Source organism: Hyla sarda, chromosome 7 (assembly GCF_029499605.1).
Source record: "Hyla sarda isolate aHylSar1 chromosome 7, aHylSar1.hap1, whole genome shotgun sequence".
Lineage (NCBI taxonomy): Eukaryota > Metazoa > Chordata > Amphibia > Anura > Hylidae > Hyla > Hyla sarda.
Genome location: NC_079195.1, coordinates 28520956 through 28546074, shown reverse-complemented (window position 1 = coordinate 28546074; position 25119 = coordinate 28520956). Strand labels below are relative to the sequence as shown.

The following is a 25119-nucleotide window of genomic DNA, read 5'->3' as shown; positions in this document are numbered from 1 at the left end:
ATTCTGAACCCAACAGTGGTCTTCAACCTGCAGACGTCCAGATGTTGCAAAACTACAACTCCCAGCATGCCCGGACAGCCGTTGGCTGTCCGGGCATGCTGGGAGTTGTAGTTTTGCAACATCTGGAGGTCCGCAGGTTGAAGACCACTGGTATAGGAGGTGGTACTCATGTGTCCCGACCGCTCCGGACCTGTCACCGGTGCCCTGAATGTCGCTCCATCGCTGTCGCCGCGTCCCCGTGGTGTCCCCGACGCTCCGGACTTCTTCTTCCCAGGGATGCACGCTCTCCGTCGCCGTCATCACGCCGCTACGCACGCTGCTCCTATTGGATGATGGGACGGCGTGCGCGACGACTTGATGACGTCGAAGGAGAGCGCAGGGGATCCCGGCACGGAGAAGACACCGAGGAGGCAGGTAAGGTCCCTCCTGGTGTCCTGTAAGCTGTTCGGGACGCCGCGATCAGCTTTGATCGCCGTGTCTGAAGGGTTAATACAGGGCATCACTGCGATCGGTGATGTCCTGTATTAGCGGCGGGTCCCGGCCAATCGATGGCCGCAGGTATTCGCCGTATAAGACGCACCAACTTTCCCCCCCCCCAGTTTTGGGGAAGAAAAAGTGCGTCTTATACGGCGAAAAATACGTTTTAATATGTATATAGGAATTGCTTTCTAGGACCAGGTAGATATTCTAACTATCTGACAACCCATGTGACCATGATGTGTAGTTAAAAAATCATTGTATTGAATTAATGTCTCCGTCGCAGTCCCGGAGTGTTATCTCGGATACTTTTTTTTTAGTCCATATGTATTTTTAAATGATATAAATAAACTTCATTATATGTCATGGTAAATGGTTTTTTGAACTCTTTTTTTTTTTTGGTATACAACAAAATTAATTATGCTGCTGTGCCCCCAGAATTAGTGATTCCACTGTGCCTCCAGAATTAATGATGCCACTGTGCCTCTAGAATTAATTATGCCGCTGTGCCCCCAGAATTAATGATGCCACTGTGCCCCCAGAATTAATGATGCCACTGTGTTGCACAGAACAAAAATAATGATGCTGCTGTGCCCCCAGAATTAATGATGCCACTGTGGGGATAGGATAGGGGGATAAGTTTCATTCATTTCTATAGGAGCACCAAAAAGACCTGAGTACAGCACTCGGGCACCATCGGCGCTCCCATAGAAATGAATGGAGCGCGTGCCGTCTGCCGGTAGACAACGCGCTTCACTCATTTCTACACACAAAATACACAGCAAACGTGAAAGCACAAAAATCTCGCTCATCAGCAAGTACTCAAATAATGTTGATAAAGCAAATAACACGATATTGATAAAATGATACACACTAATATGTATTTCCCTATCCCCTGTGTCGCAGGAGGTGGGACAACAGGTAGGGATTGGGCAGATGGCTTAATAAACCCTAAACTATGATAATCCTGGCGCAAAAAAATAAGCCTCATATGGGTCTGTAGGTGGAAACTTGAAAGCGTTATGGCTATTAGAATTCGAGGAGGAAAAAACAAAAACGGAAAAATGAATTTGTCCTCAAGGGGTTGAAAATGTACTGTATTGAAAATAGTCATGTTAATTAACCCCTTCTCGACCCATGACATACATGTACGTCATGGGTCGGTGAGCGGACATGATGCGGGCCTGCGGGTCAGGTTCACGTCATAACTGGGAGATGTCCGCTACTATCAGCAGGTGACATCTGCCGGTAATGATGGACATCGGAGATCGCTCCGAGGTCTGCAATTTAACTGGTTAAATACTGTGATCTATACAATCCCGCTATTCCCAGGTGTGATCTATACTATCCCGCTATTCCCCGGTGTCTAGTGGTCCTATAGCTATGGGTTGCTAGGGAGACCTGAGGCCTTATCTTGTTCTCCGCGTCTTCCCTGGCTCTGTGATTAACCTCTTAAGGACGCAGGGCGTACCTGTAAGCCCTGGGCCCAGTCCCGGTGTTTAAAATCGGGCCACACCGTGACCCTGCATCACAATGGGTTGTTCCTGGCTGATAATGATAGCCGGGACCCTGGGCTAATAGCGCGCGGCACAGATCGTTGTGCCGCACGCTATTAAACAGTTCATAGAATAAAGCGGATGCACTCACCCAGAAATTCTTGCCAGATGAAATCTTTATTCGGTTATCCATAAAACGGTGTAGCGGGTAGAGGCAGAGGAGCAGCCTCACAGGCTGCGAGGCTTCTCCTCTGCGTCTACACACTACACCGTTTTATGGATAACTGAATAAAGATTTCATCTGGCAAGAATTTCTGGGTGAGTGCATCCGCTTTATTCTTTGAACTGTTTGCTATCCTTTGCGTGGCTTGGAGTGCACCCTCAGATCAGCTCCACTGGTTTTGTTTGCTGGACTGGCTATCCAGGACAGGATCTATTGTGGATTGCAGTGCCGGATTCACCTCGTCTTGCCTAGCTGGTAGTTTCCGCGCGCTATTAACCCTTCAACTTTGATCGCCGCGTCGAAAACGATAGTAAAAGCTTCCCGGAAGCTCAGTCGGCTGATCGGGACTATCGCGATAAAATCGCGATGTCCCGATCAGATAGGACGCGAGCGGAGCCCCCCTTACCTTGCTCCGTCGCAGCCGATCGGCGTTTGATTGCTCCAAGCCTGAGCTACAGTCAACAGAGAGCACTGTGGTCAGACAGAAAGGAAAGTCAAAAAGAAATACAACTTCCTGTGGAGCATACAGCAGCTGATAAGTACTGTAAGGATTAGGATTTTTAAATAGAAGTAATTTACAAATCTGTTTAAAGGGGTACTCCGCCCCAGACATCTTATCCCCTATCCAAAGGTTAGGGGATAAGATGTCTGAATGCGGGGGTCCCGCCACTGTGAACATCCCCTGCAGCGCCACCCTGCCGTCATCACTACAGAGCACACTGGCTCAGTGCGTGATGGCGGGGCGATGTAGGGGACGGAGCATCGTGACGATCACCACGCCCCCTCCCATAGACTTGTATTAAGTGGGCGTGACGTGACATCACAAGGGGGTGGTGCCGTGACGTCACGATGCTCTGTCCCCTGCATCGCCCCATCATCACACACAGCGCCACGTGCTCTGTAGTGATGACGACATGGTGGCGCTGCAGAGATCACGGGGGTCCCCAGCGGCGGGACCACTCGTGATCAGACATCTTATCCCCTCCTTTGGATAGGGGATAAGATGTCTAGGACAGAGTACCCCTTTAACTTTCTGGCAACAGCTGATTTAAAAAAAAAAATTTCTAGTGGATTTTTTTCAGATTTCATGGATCAATGTCATGCAATAGCATTACGTTGATCTGTGTTAGCCATCTAATAAAAATAATGAAATTGTGTTAAAAAAAGGTAAAAAAAATGTTTTTAAAAATATATTTTTTTAAATCCCTCCCCTAATAAAAATCCAAATCATCCCCCTTTTCAAATAAAACACTGTACAAACAAGAAAAAAAAAATACACATATTTGGTGTTACCGTGTGCGTAATTGTCCGAACTATTAAATTATTATGTTTCTGATCTTGCACGATGAACGGCATAAATGCAAAAAAGTTCCAAACCCCAAAATTGCTGATTTTTGGTTACATTACATCCCAAATAAAACGTAATAAAAAGTGATCAAAAAGCACACAAACATACAGTTGAAAACTGCAGCTCATGGCGCAAAAAACAAACCCTAACACAGCTCCATAGGTGGAAAAATAAAAAAAGTTATAGGGTGAGGACATGGTAATAAACAAAGGTTTTTTTTTTTTTTTTCTTTTTCAAGTTTTCAATCTTTTTTTAACCATAAAGAAGTTTGGTATCGTTGGAATCGTACTGAGCCATAGAATAAAGATAGCATGTCAGATTTACCGCATTTTGAACGCAATATTGAAATTGAAATCAAAATTGAAAAATTGATTGCCCTGCAAAATTGTGCAATTCCATATCTTTTTCAATTTTACCTTATATATAGGCTTTGTATATATCTGGCTTTGTAATACATTGTATAATAATAATAATAATAATAATAAATAAAAAAAAAAAGTGTATCACTGGAAGTACAACTCGCCACGCAGAAAATAAGCCCTAACACAAGTTTGTAAGTAAAAAAATTAAAAAGTTTTGGTTATAGAAAGAAAAAAAAAAACAAATGTTGCTGGGTCATGAAGGGGTTAAACGTCCCGTGTGAACACAGCCCTATACATCATGCAAGCCATCACTGAGAAGTATAATGACATAGGGAGAGATTTATGAAAACCTGTCCAGAGGAAAAGTTGCTGAGTTGCCCATAGCAACCAATCAGATCGCTTCTTTCATTTTCGAAAAGGCCTCTGAAAAAATGAAAGAAGCGAGCTGATTGGTTGCTATGGGCAACTCAGCAAGTTTTCCTCTGGATAGGGTTTGGTAAATTTCTCCCATATAGACTAGAGAGTGGGGGGGGGGGGGGGGGTGGATGGCACCTCACGTGACACCACAGACTATGACGTCAGTTAGACAGACTAGGAAATTCCCATAAACCATTGCAAAAAAGGAGAAAAAAAAAAAAAAAAAGAAGAAATAAACACTCGATAACGTAGGACGCAAAAGAGAGAGTGGGCGGGGCTCGGTAGACGCGTCATCCGCTGATTGACAGGTCCCAGTTAACTGCGGAGACGGACGGGAAACCGGTCACATGACCTTAGCGCAGGAAGTGATTGGGTAGCTGCCGCGCGCGTCACAGGTCACGGGGTCCGGACTGCTCCACAAACAAACGGGAGAAACTGGAGGGAGATTCAAAATGGGGGTGAGAAAGAGGGAAGGGGTAGAAATGGAGGGAGTATGGGATACAGGGGGGGACGTGCGATGCTGTAGTACGGTGGTCTTCAACCTGTGGCTCTCCAGGTGCTGCAAAACTACATCTCCCAGCATGCCCAGGCAGCCTACGGCTGCCTGGGCATGCTGGGTGATATAGTTTTGCAACACCTGGAGAGCCACAGGTTGAATGCCGTAGGTGATTGACAAGATGGAGATGTGTCAGTGTATGAGTAACCATGGTTACCCATTCAGGGTGGTAAGAATGCTGGATGATAACCCATCACCCAGCTTTTCTAGCTATGACTACATATTGAATTAGGGAAACTGACCTAGGAAATTAAGGAAACTTAGTGACCAGCCCCTTTCAAATGTAAAATTTTGGGCTGGTCACTCTGAATGGCAGCCTTTCCTTCAGCAATTAAGGAGGTTTAACCCCTTAAAGGACATCTGTAGTGCAATATAACTTATCCCCTATCTGAAGGATAAGGGATAAGTTATAGATCGGGGGGGGGGGGTCCGAGCGATGGGGCCCCACGGGATCTCCTGGATGGGGCCGCGGCAGTATGATGGAAAGGGGGCGTTCTGCCTCTGTCCCCACACGGCGCGGCGTCTGACAAGCCCCCTCCATGTACCCCATAGAGATACATTGAGGGGGAGTGTCTGTCATGGCTTTCTGCTGGGGACAAAACTGCACTTCCTGCAGACTGTCGCGGCCCAGTCCAGACTGCCGCGGCCATCGCTCGGACCCCCCCCCCCCCCCCGCGATCTATAACTTATCCCCTATCCTTTGGATAGGAAATAAGTTATGTTGCGCAGAAATACTCCTTTAAAGGGGTACTCCAGTGAAAACCTTTTTTCTTTTAAATCAACTGGTTCCAGAAAGTTAAAGGGGTATTCCAGGCAAAAACTTTTTTTTATATATATCAACTGGCTCCGGAAAGTTAAACAGATTTGTAAAATCTTAATCCTTCCAATAGTTATTAGCTTCTGAAGTTTTCTGTCTAACTGCTCAATGATGATGTCACGTCCCGGGAGCTGTGCATGATGGGAGAATGTCCCCATAGGAACTGCACAGCTCCCGGGACGTGAGTCATCAGAGAGCAGTTAGACAGAAAACAGCAACTAAACTTCAGAAGCTAATAACTATTGGAACGATTAAGATTTTTTAATAGAAGTAATTTACAAATCTGTTTAACTTTCCGGAGCCAGTTGATAAATATAAAAAAAGTTTTTGCCTGGAATACCCCTTTAAACATATTTGTAAATTACTTCTATTAAAAAAATCTTAATCCTTCCAGTACTTATTAGCTGCTGAATTTCTACAGAGGAAATTCCTTTCTTTTTGTAACACTGATGACATCACGAGCACAGTGCTCTCTGCTGACATCTCTGTCCATTTTAGCAACCGTGCATAGCAGTTGTATGCTAAGGGCAGCATGGTGGCTCAGTGGTTAGTGGTATTGCTGGGGCCTTGGGTTCAAATCCCGCTAAGGACAACAATAAATAAAGACTTATTATTATAATGACATCAGCAAAGAGCACTGTGCTCTTGATCTTATCAGAGAGAATTCAAAAAAGAAAAGAATTTCCTCTGTAGTATTCAGCAGCTAATAAGTATAGGAAGGATTAAGATTTTTTAATAGAAGTAATTTACAAATCTGTTTAACTTTCTGGCACCAGTTGATTTAAAAGAAAAAAGGTTTTCACCGGAGTACCCCTTTAAGGGCCAGGACCAATTTTATTTTAGCATTTTTGTTTTTTCCTCCTCGCCTTCTAGAAATCATAACTCTTTTATTTCCATCCACAGACCCATGTGAGGGCTTGTTTTTTGTGTCACCGATTTTACTTTGTAATGACATCACTTATTTTACCATAAAATGTACGGCGCAACCCAAAAAATATTACTTATGTGGAAAAATTGAAAAGCAAAATGCAATTTAGCAAGTTTTTGGAAGGTTTTGTTTTCACACTGTACACTTTATGGTAAAAATGACAAGTTTTCTTTATTCTGTGGGTCAATACGATTTTTAATATTTCAAATTTTTTTCCTTTTTTTTTAAATTTTTTCTTTTACACTTCCCATAGGGGACTATCTATAGCAATCATTTGATTGCTAATACTGTTCAGTGCTATGCATAGGATATAGCACTAATCATTATTATCGGTCATCTTCTGCTCTGGTCTGCTCGATCTCAGACCAGAGCAGAAGACCTCAGGAGACGTACGGAGGCAGGTGAGGGGACCTCCGTCCGCCGTTAGGGATGATCGGATCCCCGCGGCAGCGCTGCGGGCGATCCGATCATCCATTTAAAGTAACGCACTGCCGCAGATGCCGTGATCTGTATTGATCAAGGCATCTGAGGGGTTAATGGTGGACATCCGCGCGATCGCGGATGTCCGCCATCACCGGCGGGTCCCTGGATGCTGATAGCAGCCGACACCTGCTGTGCATGACGCGAGCACCGATCCAGTACTTGTGGTCATGGCGGAGCTTAAATGTACGTTATGGTACGTTAAGTACCACGACACCATGACGTCCATTTACGTCCATTGTCGTTAAGGGGTTAAGGTATAGGGACTCTAATGATGTGAAAGAGCTTGGATACAGTTAGATACATACCTCAAAGCATCATGCACAACTTTTTGGGGCACCAAATTCCGACTGATTTCAGCCATTTAGCATGTTACTGTCATTTAAAGGGCTATTCCTGGAAAAAACTTTTTTTTTTTTATATATCAACTGGCTCCAGAAAATTAAACAGATTTGTAAATTACTTCTATTTAAAAATATTAATCCTTTCAGTACTTATGAGCTTCTGAAGTTAAGGTTGTTCTTTTCTGTCTAAGTGTTCTGCGATGACACGTGTCTTGGGAATGGCCCAGTTTAGAAGCAAATCCCCATAGCAAACCTCTTTTAAACTGGGCGGTTCCTGAGACACGTGTCATCAGAGAGCACTTTGACAGAAAAGAACAACCTTAACTTCAGAAGCTCATAAGTACTGAAAGGATTAAGATTTTTTATTAGGAGTAATTTACAAATCTGTTTAACTTTCTGGAGCCAGTTGATATATAAAAAAAAGTTTTTTTCCTGGATAACCCCTTTAAGATATAATTTGACCTGTCGATCGGATCCCAGCACTTCACTCCCTGGCTTGGTGCTTAATCCATCTCATTGCAGGATCAGTGTTTCCCAACCAGGGTGCCTCCAGCTGTTTCAAAACTACAACTCCCAGTATGCCTGGACAGCCATGCCAAAGGTTTCACCACTCACTGCTCCGTTCACAACACATTACAGCAGGGTTTCCTGAACAGGGTGCCTCCAGCTGTTGCAAAACTACAACATTCCCAGATAGCCCTAGGCCAGTCGTCTTCAACCTGCGGACCTCCAGATGTTGAAAAACTACAACTCCCAGCATGCCCGGACAGCCGTTGGCTGTCCGGGCATGCTGGGAGTTGTAGTTTTGCAACATCTGGAGGTCCGCAGGTTGAAGACCCCTGCCCTAGGCTCTTGGGGCATGCTGGGAGGTGTGCTTTTGCAACAGCTGGAGGCACCCTGGTTGATAAACCCTGCATTACAGGTTCATGTGGGTGTGATGGCCTGACCTGTGTATACTGTCCATGTAAGGCGTATACAGCAGCAGTGATATGTCTATAAAAATATATATTCTGCTTTGTCTTTCTCCAGGTCTAGAAGCGGGCATGTGGCGCCCTCGTAGCAATGACGCAGGGGGCGGAGCTCAGCCGGGACTGGCTGGAGCTGCAGAGGGAGCTACAGAACTCTCTAGAAGCTCAGAAGAGGCAGGCGGTCCTGGTGGAGAAATTACAGGCAAAGGTGAAAAACGTGGATCTGTTCTGTTAATGACGCTCACTATTCTACAGTCTTCAGAGCTGAAATCTCCCAGCATTCCCTGCTTTTTGAACATCTGCAGGGCGCTTAGCTCTGGTGATTTGCATTATGGGAAGTGTGATAGTTACACCTAGTTCTATACACTTTTCTTATTTAGGAAAACTAAGTGCCCCCTGCATTATAGGAGCTTTAAAGGGGTACTCCGGTGTAAAATAATTTTTTTCATATCATCAACTGGCTCCAGAAAGTTGAACATATTTGTAAATTACTTCTATTAAAATATCTTAATCCATCCAACAAGTACTTATCAGCTGCTGTATGCTCCAGAAGAAGTTGTGTAGTTATTTTCAGTCTGACCACAGTGCTTTCTGCTGACACCTCTGTCCATGTCAGGAAGCAAATCCCCACAGCAAACCTCTCCTGCTCTGGACAGTTCCTGACATGGACAGAGGTGTCAGCAGAGAGCACTGTGGTCAGACTGAAAAGAACTACACAACTTCTTCTGGAGCATACAGCAGCTGATAAGTACTGGATGGATGAAGATTTTTTAATAGAAGTAGTTTACAAATCTGTTTAACTTTCTGGCACCAGTTGATTTAAAAAAAAAAAAATGTTTCCAGTGGAGTACCCCTTTAAGGATTTGCTATTGATGTAGTATTCTAGTATATTAGGCGATCTGCCCCGATGTTACATAGAATGTAAAATAATTGTTTCTATATTTGTTTTCTTCATTCTCAGGTTGTACAATACAGAAATCGCTACCAGGACCTGCAGCAGAGCCAGGAACTAAGTCTGGTAAGGGATCGATACATAGAAATAGGTTATTGTAATCATTAAAGTGTTGGTCGGGTGAAAAACAACTTATGGGGGGATAAGGGGGGATAAGTGTTTGATCGTGGGGGGGGGGGTTTGAGCACTGGGCCCCCCTTGATCTCCTGAACGGAACCCCAGTTACTTGAGAGTAGCATGTGCTTGTCATTCCCTATGGGAGCACTGAAGAGACCAAGTGCTGTACTCAGGCATCTCCGGCGCTACCCTTAACCCCTTAACGACGCAGGACGTATATTTACGTCCTGCGCCGGCTCCCGCGATATGAAGCGGGATCGCGCTGCGATCCCGCATCATATCGCGTGGGTCCCGGCGCTAATCAACGGCCGGGACCCGCGGCTAATACCACACATCGCCGATCGCGGCGATGTGCGGTATTAACCCTTTAGAAGCGGCGGTCAAAGCTGACCGCCGCTTCTAAAGTGAAACTGAAAGTATCCCGGCTGCTCAGTCGGGCTGTTCGGGACCGCCGCGGTGAACAGCTGATCGGACACCGGGAGGGCTCTTACCTGCCTCCTCGGTGTCCGATCGACGAATGACTGCTCCGTGCCTGAGATCCAGGCAGGAGCAGTCAAGCGCCGATAATGCTGATCACAGGCGTGTTAATGCACGCCTGTGATCAGGATGAGAGATCAGTGTGTGCAGTGTTATAGGTCCCTATGGGACCTATAACACTGCAAAAAAAAAGTAAAAAAAAAGTGTTAATAAAGGTCATTTAACCCCTTCCCTAATAAAAGTTTGAATCACCCCCCTTTTCCCATAAGAAAAATAAAACAGTGTAAAAAAAAAAAAAATAAACATATGTGGTATCGCCGCGTGCGTAAATGTCCGAACTATAAAAATATATCATTAATTAAGCCGTACGGTCAATGGCGTACGCGCAAAAAAATTCCAAAGTCCAAAAAAGCGTATTTTGGTCACTTTTTATAACATTAAAAAATGAATAAAAAGTGATGAAAAAGTCCGATCAAAACAAAAATCATACCAATAAAAACTTCAGATCACGGCGCAAAAAATTAGTCCTCATAACGCCCCGTACGTGGAAAAATAAAAAAGTTATAGGGGTCAGAAGATGACATTTTTAAACGTATAAATTTTCCTGCATGTAGTTATGATTTTTTCCAGAAGTGCGACAAAATCAAACCTATATAAGTAGGGTATCATTTTAACCGTATGGACCTACAGAATAATGATAAGGTGTAATTTTTACCGAAATATGCACTGCGTAGAAACGGAAGCCCCCAAAAGTTACAAAATGGCGTTTTTTTTTTTCGATTTTGTCGCACAATGATTTTTTTTTCCGTTTTGCCGTGCATTTTTGGGTAAAATGACTAATGTCACTGCAAAGTAGAATTGGCGACGCAAAAAATAAGCCATAATATGGATTTTTAGGTGGAAAATTGAAAGGGTTATGATTTTTTAAAGGTAAGGAGGAAAAAACGAAAGTGCAAAAACGGAAAAACCCTGAGTCCTTAAGGGGTTAAAATGAATGGAGCGTGTGCCGTCTGCAGCATGTGCTCCTCTGAGGCTAAGTTTCCATTTGGTTTTTTTTCTGGCAGTTTTTGAGCCAGAAGTGTATTCAAAAGGAATAGGGCAAATAAAGGAAGGACTTATACTTCTCCTCCCTTATGGATCCACTTCTGACTTTGGCTCAAAAACTGTGGTGGCAGTTTTCCAAAAACTGCCAGAAAAAAACCAAGTGGAAACTTAGCCTAAGTGAGCCAGGTTCAGGAGATCACGGGGGGTCCCAGCAGTCAGACCCACTGCAATTAGACACCTATCCTATATTGTGTGGATCGGGGATATGTTGCTTTTCGCAGGACAATCCTTTAGTGTAGGGTCATATGTGCATATTCTGCTGCGTATTTTCCTACCCATTAGGCTGGGTTCACACTGTGGAATTTCTGGGCAGAATATCTGCTGGAGATCAAACCGGCGGCACTAGGACAGCACGGACTACATTGCAGTCCCCATAGATGGCAATGCATTTCTGAGCAGACATCCCAAAATATCCACCCAGAAATGCATTGCCATCTATGGAGGCAGCAATGCAGTCTGCTCTGTCCTAGCGCCGCCGGCTCGATTTCCGGCAGAAATTCTGCCCAGAAATTCTGCAGTGTGAACCCAGCCTTAAAGTCATTGGGTTGTGAAATCAGCTGCGTATTTTGATACCCACTGACTTTAATGGGTAGGAAAGTATGTAGCAGCAAAATGGGGCACTTGAGACCCTACCCTTAAAGTGTATCTGTCGCTTAGAAAAAACTTTTGACATATCCAAGATGTATGTGAAAAGTTTTTATTGCACGGAGGTCTGAGTGTTTGGATCGCTAGAACGAGTAGGAAGAGAAATACATGGCTGAGCGACTCCATAGACTTACAATGCAAGTTTGTTCCAGTAACATCTCACAGAGCTGGGGGAGAACTCGTCTTGTGTGTTCCTTTCCTGGCTTGTTCTAGTGATTGGTTGAAGGTCTGAACACTCAAAACTGTTGCCTTAAAGGAGTACTGTAGTGGAATACAGTCATGTCCATAAATGTTGGCACCCCTGAAAATTAAGTATTTCTCACAGAAAAGGATTACAATAACACATGTTTTGCTATACACATGTGTATTCCCTTTGTGTGTATTGGAACTAAACCAAAAAAGGGAGGAAAATGATTGGCACCCTTAACTTAATATTTGGTTGCACACCCTTTGGAAAAAATAACTGAAATCAGTTGCTTCCTATAACCATCAATAAGCTTCTTACACCTCTCAGCCGGAATGTTGGACCACTCTTCCTTTGCAAACTGCTCCAGGTCTCTCTTATTGGAAGGCGCCTTTTCCCAACAGCAATTTTAAGATCTCTCCACAGGTGATCAATGGGATTTAGATCTGGACTCATTGCTGACACTTCAGAACTCTCCAGCGCTTTGTTGCCATCCATTTCTGGGGGCTTTTTGTTTGGGGTCATTGTCCTGCTGGAAGACCCAAGATCTCGGACACAAACCCAGCTTTCTGACACTGTGCTGTACAGTGCGACCAAAAATCCGTTGGTAATCCTCAGATTTCATGATCTCTTGTACACATTCAAGGCCCCCAGTGCCAGAGGCAGCAAAACAACCCAAAACATCATTGAACTGTAGGTACAGGGTTCTTCTCATTGTAGGCCTCATTCCGTTTTCGGTAAACAGTAGAATGATGTGCTTTACCAAAAAGCTCTATCTTGGTCTCATCTGTCCACAAGACGTTTTCCCAGAAGGATTTTGGCTTACTCAAGTTCATTTTGGCAAAATGTAGTCTTGCTTTTTTATGTCTCTGTGTCAGCAATGGGGTCCTCCTGGGTCTCCTGCCAAAGAGTTTCATTTCATTTAAATGTCGACAGATAGTTCGCGCTGACACTGATGCTCCCTGAGCCTGCAGGACAGCTTGAATATCTTTGGAACTTGTTTGGGGCTGCTTATCCACCATCTGGACTATCCTGCGTTGACACCTTTCATCAATTCTTCTCTTCCGTCCACATCCAGGGAGATTAGCTACAGTGCCATGGGTTGTAAACTTCTTGATAATGTTGCGCACTGTGGACAAAGGCAAATCTAGATCTCTGGAGATGGACTTGTAACCATGAGATTGTTGATATTTTTCCACAATTTTTGCTTCTCAAGTCCTCAGACAGTTCTCTTCTCCTCTTTCTGTTGTCCATGCTTAGTGTGGCACACACAGACACACAATGCACAGACTAAGTGAACTTCTCTACTTTTTATCTTCTTTCAGTTGTGTGTTTTTTTATATTGCCCACACCTGTTACTTGCCCCAGGTGACTTTAAAGGAGCATCACATGCTTGAAACAATCTTATTTTTCCGCAATTTTGAAAGGGTGCCAATAATTTTGTCCAGCCCATTTTTGGAGTTTGGTGACAATATGTCCAATTAGCTTTTTTTTCCTCCTTTTTTGGTTTAGTTCCAATACACACAAAGGGAATAAACATGTGTATAGCAAAACATGTGTTACTGCAATCCTTTTCTGTGAGAAATACTTAATTTTCTAGACATTTTTTTAGGGGTGCCAACATTTACGGCTATTTGACTTTATAAGTTATAGATTGCCGGGGTCCAACTGCTGGGACCCCCCACAATCTCTTGTACAGGCCGCGGCAGTCCGCAGGAAGCTGTGGCAGGTACGCCCCCCCATGTATCTCTATGGGATACATGGAAGGGGCGTGTTGACCGCCACGTCATGCAGAGACAGCCGTGGCCCTATACAGGAAATTGCGGGGGTCCAACCACTTTGGATAGGAGATAAGTTATATTCTGCTACAGTATTCCTTTAAGAACAGTGTTTTCCAACCAGTGCGATGACAAACTTGTCTCTGCTACATCTACATCTCACAGATGAAGCATGAGCGATACCTCTGACAGAATGGTATATGTCTTAACCCCTTAAGGACACAGCCCATTTGGGCCCTAAGGACTCAGGCAATTTTATTTTTACGTTTTTGTTTTTTCCTCCTCGCCTTCAAAAAATCATAACTCTTTTATATTTTCATCCACAGACTAGTATGAGGGCTTTGTTTTTTGCGCGACCAGTTGTACGTTGTAATGCCATCACTCACTTTACCATTAAATGTATAGTAAAGACGCAACCAAAATAATACTATTTGTGTGGGGAAATTTAAAAAGAAAACCACAATTTTGCTAATTTTGGAAGGTTTCGTTTTCACGCCGTACAGTAAAAATGACATGTGTTATTTATTCTTTGGGTCAATATGATTAAAATGATACCCATGATAACCTACTTTTCTATTACTGTTGCGCTTAAAGAAAAATCACACACTTTTTAACCAAATTAGAACGTTTAAAACCCCCCTATTTTGAAGACCTATAACTTTTTTTCTTTTTTTCGTATAAGCGGCGGTATGAGGGCTCATTTTTATTGATACCATATTTGCTTATATAAAACTTTTAATACGCTTTTTATTAATTCTTTTTGGAATAAAATGTTATAAAAAAAAGCAGCTGTTTTGGACTTTTTTTTTTAACGTTCACGCCGTTCACCGTACGGTATCATTAACATTTTATTTTAATAGTTCAGATATTTACGCACGCGGCGATACCAAATATGTATATAAAAATATTTTTTTAACACTTTTTGAGGGGGAAATAGGGAAAATGGGACAATTTACGTTTTTATTGGGGAGGGTTTTTTTAATTATATTTTCAAGAAGTGAACGTGTAAACAGTCAAACACATTGAATACAGTGTTCATAAGCCGGGAGGGGTTTTTCAAATAATTTTTTACTTAATTTTTTAACTTTTTTAACTTTTCTTTTTACACTTTAATAGTCCCCATAGGGGACTATTTATAGTAATAATTCGATTGCTAATACTGTTCAGTGCTATGTATAGGACACAGCACTGATCAGGGTTATCGGTCATCTTCTGCTCTGGTCTGCGGGAAGGCAGATCAGAGCAGAAGACGCCGGGAAGGCAGCGGAAGCAGGTGAGGGGACCTCCGTCTGCCGTGCTGGATGATCGGATCGCCGCGACAGCGCTGCGGGTGATCCGATCATCCATTTTAATGACCGCGATGCTGCAGATGCGGTGATCTGTATTGATCACGGCATCTGAGGGGTTAATGGCGGACATCTGCGGGATCGCGGATGTCCGCCACTACGGGCGGGTCCCTGGCTGCGATCAGCAGCCGGGACCTGCCGCGCATGATCTGGGCATCGCTCCGATGTTCGCGGTTATGCTTAGGACGTAAATGTACGTCCTGGTGCATTAAGTACCGCATCACCAGGACGTACATTTACATCCTGCGTCGTTAAGGGGTTAAAGGGGTACTCCGCTGCTCAGCGTTTGGAACAAACTGTTCTGAACGCTAGAGCAGGTGACGGGAGCTTGTGATGTCATTGCCCCGCCCCCTCATGCCATCACACCCCGGCCCTCAATGCAAGTCTATGGGAGGGGGCGTGATGACTGTCACGCCCCCTCCCATAAACTTGCATTGAGGGGGCGGGGCTATGACGTCACAAGTTGCCGACGCCAGTGTTCAGAACAGTTTGTTCTAAACACTGAGCAGCGGAGTACCCCTTTAAGGCAGTGTTGCCTATCCAGGGTGCCCTTGGCTGTTGCAAAACTACAACTCCCAGCATGCTGGGAGTTGTAGTTTTGCAACAGCTGGAGGCACTTTTGCCTATGGTTTACCAGATTGGGGTGGATGCAGATTGCTGGATTATCAGAGTGTTACTTTACCTTAATGCTTGTTTATTAATGCGGCTGTATTGTGTTTCTTCCACAGAGCCATGGAGAACTGGAGATGGAGAAAGCCCTCAGAAAGCTGGAAGAAGAACAGCAAAGGTGAGCAGAGGAGCCAAAAATGTCCGGAATGTCCGCCTGGAAAATACGGACGGACATTCCTCACATTTGAATGTGCCGGCGGGCGCTAGGACCTCTCGGAAATGTGCCGTCTCATACACAGCAATGCATTTCCAAGCGGAATCCGCAGAAAGAATAGACATGTCTGCCACGGAAATTCCATCATCTGCACAGTGCTGCAGAATCGCATTGAAATCAATGGGACGCGGAATTTCCGCTCGGAAATCCCGCCGTGTGAACATAGCCTAAGTGTGATGGTGGGAGCTGCGTCCTCTTATAAGTAATAATCTCGATCTTTTGATGCAGAAGCACCAGTCTGGCGGCAGTAAATTCCCTTCTCAGGGAAGAGTTGGTCCAGACACAAGAGTCTAATAATCTGCTGGGGGAAGACATTCACAAGCTGACCGCCGACTGGTCCAGCGCCATACTGGAACTGGAGAGAAAGGACAAAGAATGGCGAGCTGAGAGGGAGGTGAGTAACGGTGCGTTCACACCGACGTTTTATTTTCCCCGTTTAGGTTCCGTTGTTGCTGCTTGGAAACGGATTACAAACGGTTTTAAAATACTCCCATTCATGTCAATGGGATTTTTTTTACAATCCTTTCACATCCGTTTGCACCCGTCTGCACTCATTTCCGTTTTTTTTTTTTTTACAGGAAAAAAGACGGTGCATGCAGTATTTTTTCTCCCGTCAAAAAGTCGGATGATAAAAAGGCATACAGTAAATTTAACACTGAAGTCTATGAAAAACGGATGAGCCTTTAATGTCATCCGTTTGCGTCCATTTTTTCAATCCGTTTTTACTTCTGAGCATGCTCAGAATAAAAGAAAATGTTTTTTTTGGTTTATTGATTGAACAATAACAGATACAAACGGATAACTCAGGGGTCACCTAGTGTCTGCGTCTTGTTTCTTACATCATTAGGTTTATAGAGGTCACATACAGGGAGAGCACGGCCGCCTGCTGAAGCTGTGGACAGAAGTTGTGACTTTTCATCGTCATTTTAAGGAACTAAAGACGGCAACAGAAAGGTACTAGAACATGATAGTTACTACACTGCACAGGAGAAATCCTCTATACTACACCACACAGGAGAGATCCTCTATACTACACCACACAGGAGAGATCCTCTATACTACACCACACAGGAGAGATCCTCTATACTACACCACACAGGAGAGATCCTCTATACTACACCACACAGGACAGATCCTCTATACTACACCACACAGGAGAGATCCTCTATACTACACTACACAGGAGAGATCCTCTATACTACACCACACAGGAGAGATCCTCTATACCACACCACACAGGAGAGATCCTCTATACTACACCACACAGGAGAGATCCTCTATACTACACTGCACAGGAGAGATCCTCTATACTACACCACACAGGAGAGATCCTCTATACTACACCTCACAGGACAGATCCTCTATACTACACCACACAGGAGAGATCCTCTATACTACACCACACAGGAGAGATCCTCTATACTACACCACACAGGAGAGATCCTCTATACTACACCACACAGGAGAGATCCTCTATACTACACCACACAGGAGAGATCCTCTATACTATACCACACAGGACAGATCCTCTATACTACACCACACAGGACAGATCCTCTATACTACACCACACAGGAGAGATCCTCTATACTACACCACACAGGAGAGATCCTCTATACTACACCACACAGGAGAGATCCTCTATACTACACCACACAGGAGAGATCCTCTATACTATACCACACAGGACAGATCCTCTATACTACACCACACAGGAGAGATCCTCTATACTACACCACACAGGAGAGATCCTCTATACTACACCACACAGGAGAGATCCTCTATACTACACTGCACAGGAGAGATCCTCTATACTACACCACACAGGAGAGATCCTCTATACTACACCACACAGGAGAGATCCTCTATACTACACCACACAGGAGAGATCCTCTATACTACACTGCACAGGAGAGATCCTCTATACTACACTGCACAGGAGAGATCCTCTATACTACACTGCACAGGAGAAATCCTCTATACTACACCACACAGGAGAGATCCTCTATACTACACCACACAGGAGAGATCCTCTATACTACACCACACAGGAGAGATCCTCTATACTACACCACACGGGAGAGATCCTCTATACTACACCACACAGGACAGATCCTCTATACTACACCACACAGGACAGATCCTCTATACTACACCACACAGGAGAGATCCTCTATACTACACCACACAGGACAGATCCTCTATACTACACCACACAGGAGAGATCCTCTATAATACACCACACAGGAGAGATCCCTCTATACTACACCACACAGGACAGATTATCTATACTACACCTCACAGGAGAGATCCTCTATACTACACCACACAGGAGAGATCCTCTATACTACACCACACCACACAGGAGAGATCCTCTATACTACATCACACAGGACACATCCTCTATACTACACCACACAGGAGAGATCCTCTATACTACACCACACAGGAGAGATCCTCTATACTACACCACACAGGAGAGATCCTCTATACTACACCGCACAGGAGAGATCCTCTATACTACACCACACAGGAGAGATCCTCTATACTACACCACACAGGAGAGATCCTCTATACTACACCACACAGGAGAGATCCTCTATACTACACCACACAGGAGAGATCCTCTATACTACACCACACAGGAGAGATCCTCTATACTACATCACACAGGAGAGATCCTCTATACTACATCACACAGGAGAGATCCTCTATACTACACCGCACAGGACACATCCTCTATACTACACCACACAGGACACATCCTCTATACTACACCACAGAGGACACATCCTCTATACTACACCACACAGGAGAGATCCTCTATACTACACCACACAGGAGAGATCCTCTATACTACACCACACAGGAGAGATCCTCTATACTACACCACACGGGACAGAACCTCTATACTACACCACACGGGACATAACCTCTCTATTACACCACACAGGAGAGATCCTCTATACTACACCACACAGGAGAGATCCTCTATACTACACCACACAGGACAGATCCTCTATACTACACCACACAGGAGAGATCCTCTATACTACACCACACAGGACAGATCCTCTATACTACACCACACAGGAGAGATCCTCTATACTACACCACACAGGAGAGATCCTCTATACTACACCACACAGGAGAGATCCTCTATACTACACCACACAGGAGAGATCCTCTATACTACACCACACAGGAGAGATCCTCTATACTACACCACACAGGAGAGATCCTCTATACTACACCACACAGGAGAGATCCTCTATACTACACCACACAGGAGAGATCCTCTATACTACACCACACAGGAGAGATCCTCTATACTACACCACACAGGAGAGATCCTCTATACTACACCACACAGGAGAGATCCTCTATACTACACCACACAGGTGAGATCCTCTATACTACACCACACAGGACAGATCCTCTATACTACACCACACAGGAGAGATCCTCCATATACTGCATCACACAGGACAGATCCTCTATACTACACCACACAGGAGAGATCCTCTATACTACACCACACAGGACAGATCCTCTATACTACACCACACAGGAGAGATCCTCCATATACTGCATCACACAGGACAGATCCTCTATACTACACCACACAGGAGAGATCCTCTATACTACACCACACAGGAGAGATCCTCTATACTACATCACACAGGAGAGATCCTCTATACTACACCACACGGGAGAGATCCTCTATACTACACCACACAGGACAGATCCTCTATACTACACCACACGGGAGAGATCCTCTATACTACACCACACGGGAGAGATCCTCCATACTACACCACACAGGAGAGATCCTCTATACCACACCACACAGGAGAGATCCTCTATACTACACCACACAGGAGAGATCCTCTATACTACACAACATAGGAGAGATCCTCTATACTACACCACACAGGAGAGATCCTCTATACTACACCACACAGGACAGATCCTCTATACTACACCACACAGGAGAGATCCTCTATACTACACCACACAGGACAGATCCTCTATACTACACCACACAGGACAGATCCTCTATACTACACCACACAGGAGAGATCCTCTATACTACACCACACAGGAGAGATCCTCTATACTACACCACACGGGAGAGACGACAGATCCTTTTAGTCTCGTATTTTTTAGGTCATTTACAGTTTTGGTTTCTAAGTACTGTTGTTTTCCTTTTCTTAGGGATTTATCTGAGTTGCGGGCTGAATGGACTAGATGTATCTGCCTTCTCCAAACTTCATGTTCCTCTGTTATATCATGGAGGCCACAAGATCCAGTAAAAGTGACGGAGCCACCAAAGTACCTGCTGGTCACCTGGGGTCATGGAATAGAATCAATAGAGGTGGCAGAACAGGAGAAAAGCGCAGCAGTGAAGGAAGAACGTTCCAAAAGAGATTCAAGTGGACGAAGGGAGGAGTCATTGAAATCACAAATCGAGGCATTACAATTGGAAGCAGAAAGTAAAACCTCATATGAGAAGACACTAGAGGAGGAGCTGAAATCCCTTAGGTCTCAGTTTGTGGCAGCAGAACAAGAAGCCAAGTTGTTAAAGTTTCAGCTGGTGACAGCAGAGCAAGAAGTAAGCACAATAAGGTTGTATCTGGAGACAGCAGAAGAAGAAGCAAGCACAATGAGGGTGCAGCTGGGGGAAGCGCAACAGGAAGCAGATATCATGAAGACAGAGCTGCAGGAATCACAACAAGAAGCAAACACAATGAGGGCGCAGCTGGGGGAAGCACAACAAGAAGCAAGCACAATGAGGGCGCAGCTGGGGGAAGCACAACAAGAAGCAAGCACAATGAGGGCGCAGCTGGGGGAAGCACAACAAGAAGCAAGCATGATGAGGAACCAACTGGGGGAAACGCAACAGGAAGCGAGCATGATGAGGACGCAGCTAGAGGAAGCGCAACAGGAAGCCAGCATTATAAGAATGAAGCTGGAAGAAGCGCAACAAGACGCAAGCATGAAGACACAGCTGGAGGAAGCGCAACAGGGAGCAAGCATGATGAGGACACATTTGGGGACAGCGGAGCAGGATACGAACATGACAGGGTCATTTACATTACAAGAGACCGGTGTGATGACCTCACCACTAGAGACAACTTTTCCAGGGGCTTTGTTACCAATGCTCGAATCAACTCAGCTGATGACATCACTACCTCTTGAAACTAGCAAGATGATGTCAATGTTGGAGACATCCCGGGAAACCAGTACAAAAAGATCAGGAGAGGAAGTGGACTCAATGGAGATTTCCCATAAGAATACATTAGACGACAACAGACAGTCAAGATCACAATTCTTAATATCAAAAGGAGTCGCACTGAGGTCACATCAAGAATCGTCAACGTCAGAGATAGGGTCACTGACCGCAAAGGTTCAAGAATGTGAGAAGGAAATACATTTATTGACAGTGCAACTGGAGGCGTCACGGTATGAAGTGTGTTCCCTGGAGTTAAAGGTACAGCTTTCTGCACAGGAAGTGGAATCCTACAGAGGACATGTTGGAAAGTTGAAACAGGAAGTAAAGTCTTTGAGGTCAGAGCTGCAGGAGCGCTCCGAAGATGCCGAGTCCCTGAGGTCAAGCCTGATGACCCATGAAATGGTAGAAGAGTCTCCACTTCACAGTGTGGAGCAGGAGCTGCGGGACAGTCAGTAAGTATAAGGGGTTGTGTGGGGGATAAATAAAATATATATATATATATATATATATATATATATATATATATATCTGTGACAATCAGGTGATCACTGGGATCAATTGCTTAGTGGTTGTCAGTTTCTTCCTACACAAGTTTATTTGGCCAATGAATCGATTAGGTGGCTGATTATTTTATTGAATAATGAGTTTAAAAAAATGTAATTATGCAGCATGATCTGTATTTTTTTTTTCCAGTACCTATTTGGTGTAAATCTGACTTTTTGATTGCTTTTTATTCAATTTTTTTTTTTTTATGGGATATGGGATGTAATTTGACCAAAAACCCCACAATTCTGGTGTATGGTATTATTTTTTCACTTACGACATTCACCATGGAAGATCAATAATATTATATTTTTATAGTTCAGACATTTCCACACATGGTAATGTCAAATATGTTTACATTTGTTAAAAAAAAATGATTTGGGAAAAGAAAGATGAGTTTATGTACCGTATATTTTCAAAAAAACATTTCTTTCTTTATTTTTATACACTTTTTTAGTCCACCTAAAGGACATGTTTTTTTTAAAAGGTTTTATTTAGCATTTTTAAGAAACATGAACATAGCAGTGTATACACAAACACACCAACAGCAGCCGCTAAGCCCACAGAGTGGCGGTATTACACATCTGGCCAGGCAAATGCAGGGATACATAAGAACAAGGAAACAGAAGTGCAGTCATCATCAAAATCGGCTATAAGACCTATAGTCCATGTAACAACATCTTAAAACATGCCCGACAACACCCCCCCCCCCCAAACATACAGATAAGACATGAATCCAAGTGCTCACCCAGCCCATAAGGAAATCCCTTTGTTCATAACAGAAAGATGTTATGAATCACTCGTTAGAGGTAACAGGACTCGCAGAGTCTACAGAGGCATCCAGCATCCGCCATGGGAGCCATATGTTGTTGAACTCACCTAAAGGACTTGTATGAGCAATCGTTTGATTGCTGATAGAGATCAATGCAGTACTGCATTGATCTATGAGATCTGCACTCTGTTGGTAGAGCCTGCCACTGGCAAGCTCTATTAAAGTTACAGAGGCCTAGCATAGGGGATAAGTTTCAGATAGCGGGGGGGGGGTCCGACCTCAGAGACCCCATCGTTCTCCCGTATGGTGCCCCGGCTGCCCGCGGGAAGGGGGCATGTTGACCACCGCACAAAGCAACGGCTTACACGCATCCTCAATACAACTCTGGCAGAGCTGGAGCGCTGCCTTCGGCAATCCCCGGCTCTTCCATAGCGCAGCATTGAGGGGTCGTGACACGCGCTGTCTGGCCGGAGAGCCAAGGCCCCGTATGAGAGATATACGTTAGGATAGGGGATACGTTTTTCAGGACTGGACTACTTCTTAAAATGGGCACTGTCAGATACAAATCTTTTGATATGTTGTAAAGCATGTATAACCAATAGGTTTTGCAATTGCTTTCATTAGAAAATTTGCAGTATTTCAGACTGAAAAAGCCAGTCAAAGAACTGCCCCCCTGCCTGCTTGGACAGTAGCCCTGCTGTGTCCATGCATCATCGCCTATGTCATGGACACACTTCCTTGATTGACAGCTGTGAGCGCAGGGCTCAGAGCTGGAGATAATATCCTCCTACTGTCAGCTTGTGTCCCGCTACTGTCAATGAGGACATGCTGGGAGTTGTAGTTTTGCTAATGTTAGGGGAGATGTGAGCAGACAGTATACTGAGGGAGGGGACGGAGACCTGCACAGTGAGGCCACACCCCCTGCCTTTGAGAGGAATTCAGACTAGTGAGCAAAATTAAAAGTGTAATAAAAAAAAATATAAAGTTGCTAGACACATAAAAATTAGATGTACATGGTCAGGATTAGGTACTGAGTGATATATAAAAAAATGTTTTTTGTTGGATCTGACGGGTACACTTTAAATGCCGCTGTCAGTTTTGACAGCCGCATCTTATTGGGTAATAGCCAGCAGCAGAGATCTCTTCTTGGCGCCCCCCTCTTACACAATTCCAATGAAGCCCATCTAATTTACAGACCAACTAACCGATGATGAAAATCGAGTTGTGTCATAATCGAACATTAGTTGTGTCATACCTAGTTCCTTGTGTTGTTCCCTTAAAGGGTTCCTCTCATCAAATAAACTTTTGATATATTTTAGATTAATGAATGTTGAATAACTTTCCAATAGCATGTTAATGAGAAATATGCTTCTTTCTATTGTATTTTTCCCAATCAGTCCTGTCAGCAAGCATTTCTGACTCATGCTGGAGTCCTAAACACTCAGAGCTGCCAGCCTGCTTTGTTCACAGCCAAACATGCTGTGAACAAAGCAGGCTGGCAGCTCTGAGTGTTCTCCTTTGTGAACAAAGCAGACTGGCAGCTCGTAGTGTTTAGGACTCCAGCATGAGTCTGAAATGCTTGCTGCCAGGACTGGTAGGGAGACCCCTAGTGGTCATTTCTTCAAAGTGGAAAATCAAATAGAAAGAAGCATATTTTTTAATAACATGCAATTGTAAAGTTATTCTGCATACATTAATCTATAATATATCAAAAGTTTTTTTGATGAGAGGTACCCTTTAAAAACTTCATCACATAGTTCTAGTCTCCAGACCACCCTTACCTTATTTGTCTTTTTTGCACTTCTTTAGTCGGCGGTCTCTTGATGCTGTAGAGTCAGAACGCTCCAATCTACTCCATGACCTATTGCTGCTACGGGAAGATCTGCTGCGCTCTCGTCTTGAGGCCGACTTGTCTCGGGATGAAAGGAGCGGCTTACAGAGCGCTCTCCACAAGGTAACCTCTCTATAGACGAAGGCAGTGTTTTCCAACCAGGGTGCCTCCAGCTGTTGAAAAACTACAACTCCCAGCATGCCCGGACAGCCAAAGGCTGTCCGGGCATGCTGGGAGTTGTAGTTTTGCAACAGCTGGAGGCACCCTGGTTGAGAAACAATGGTTTATGTGGTTTTTATATGGTTGTTGTTTTTGCAGACAGAAAAGCAGATGGCAGAGCTGCTGGTGGAGCAGAGCCGGCACAAGGCTGAGGTGGACAATCTTCAAGATGCACTAGCTAAGATGGGAGACTTGAATCGAGCTTTGTCTTTAGATAAGGTGCAATTGAATAGCCTCCTGCAGCAGGTAAACTAAATGTATAGATTGTACAGACGTAGACACGACTAATATTGCAGATGTATTTGCATTTGCTTCGTGCATTGGGAGACATTTTTTTCTGTAATCACAAACTGCTGTAGAAACACTGTATTGCAGCATATTGTGCCTTTTCCATTATCCTATTACATCCTAATGGAAGTACCGTATTTTTCGTCCTATAGGACGCACCGGCGTATAAGACGCACCCAATTTATAGGTGCAAAATCTAAAAAAATAAAGATTTTTAACCCAATAGTGGTCTTCAACCTGCGGACCTCCAGATGTTGCAAAACTACAACTCCCAGCATGCCCGGACAGCCGTTGGCTGTCCGGGCATGCTGGGAGTTGTAGTTTTGCA

At 44.3% G+C, this 25119-nt stretch overlaps 1 protein-coding gene across 3 annotated transcripts in view; it reads left to right on the top strand.

The window, feature by feature from the left end:
- Positions 1–4657: 4657 nt before the first annotated feature.
- The window catches only part of LOC130281763 (centrosome-associated protein CEP250-like), a 47266-nt gene continuing 26804 nt past the window's right edge, over positions 4658–25119 (top strand). The window contains exons 1-9 of one of the 3 annotated variants that reach the window (XM_056529358.1): positions 4658–4781; positions 8478–8624; positions 9378–9434; positions 15748–15806; positions 16131–16296; positions 16750–16856; positions 20121–21590; positions 24263–24407; positions 24603–24749. In XM_056529358.1, the coding sequence (XP_056385333.1) occupies positions 8511–8624; positions 9378–9434; positions 15748–15806; positions 16131–16296; positions 16750–16856; positions 20121–21590; positions 24263–24407; positions 24603–24749 (2265 nt within the window). In that variant the 5' untranslated portion in view covers positions 4658–4781; positions 8478–8510. Of the gene's footprint in view, positions 4782–4961; positions 5049–8477; positions 8625–9377; positions 9435–15747; positions 15807–16130; positions 16297–16749; positions 16857–20120; positions 21591–24262; positions 24408–24602; positions 24750–25119 lie in introns of those variants that run through there. The other 2 variants (XM_056529359.1, XM_056529360.1) reach the window with 2 other exon arrangements.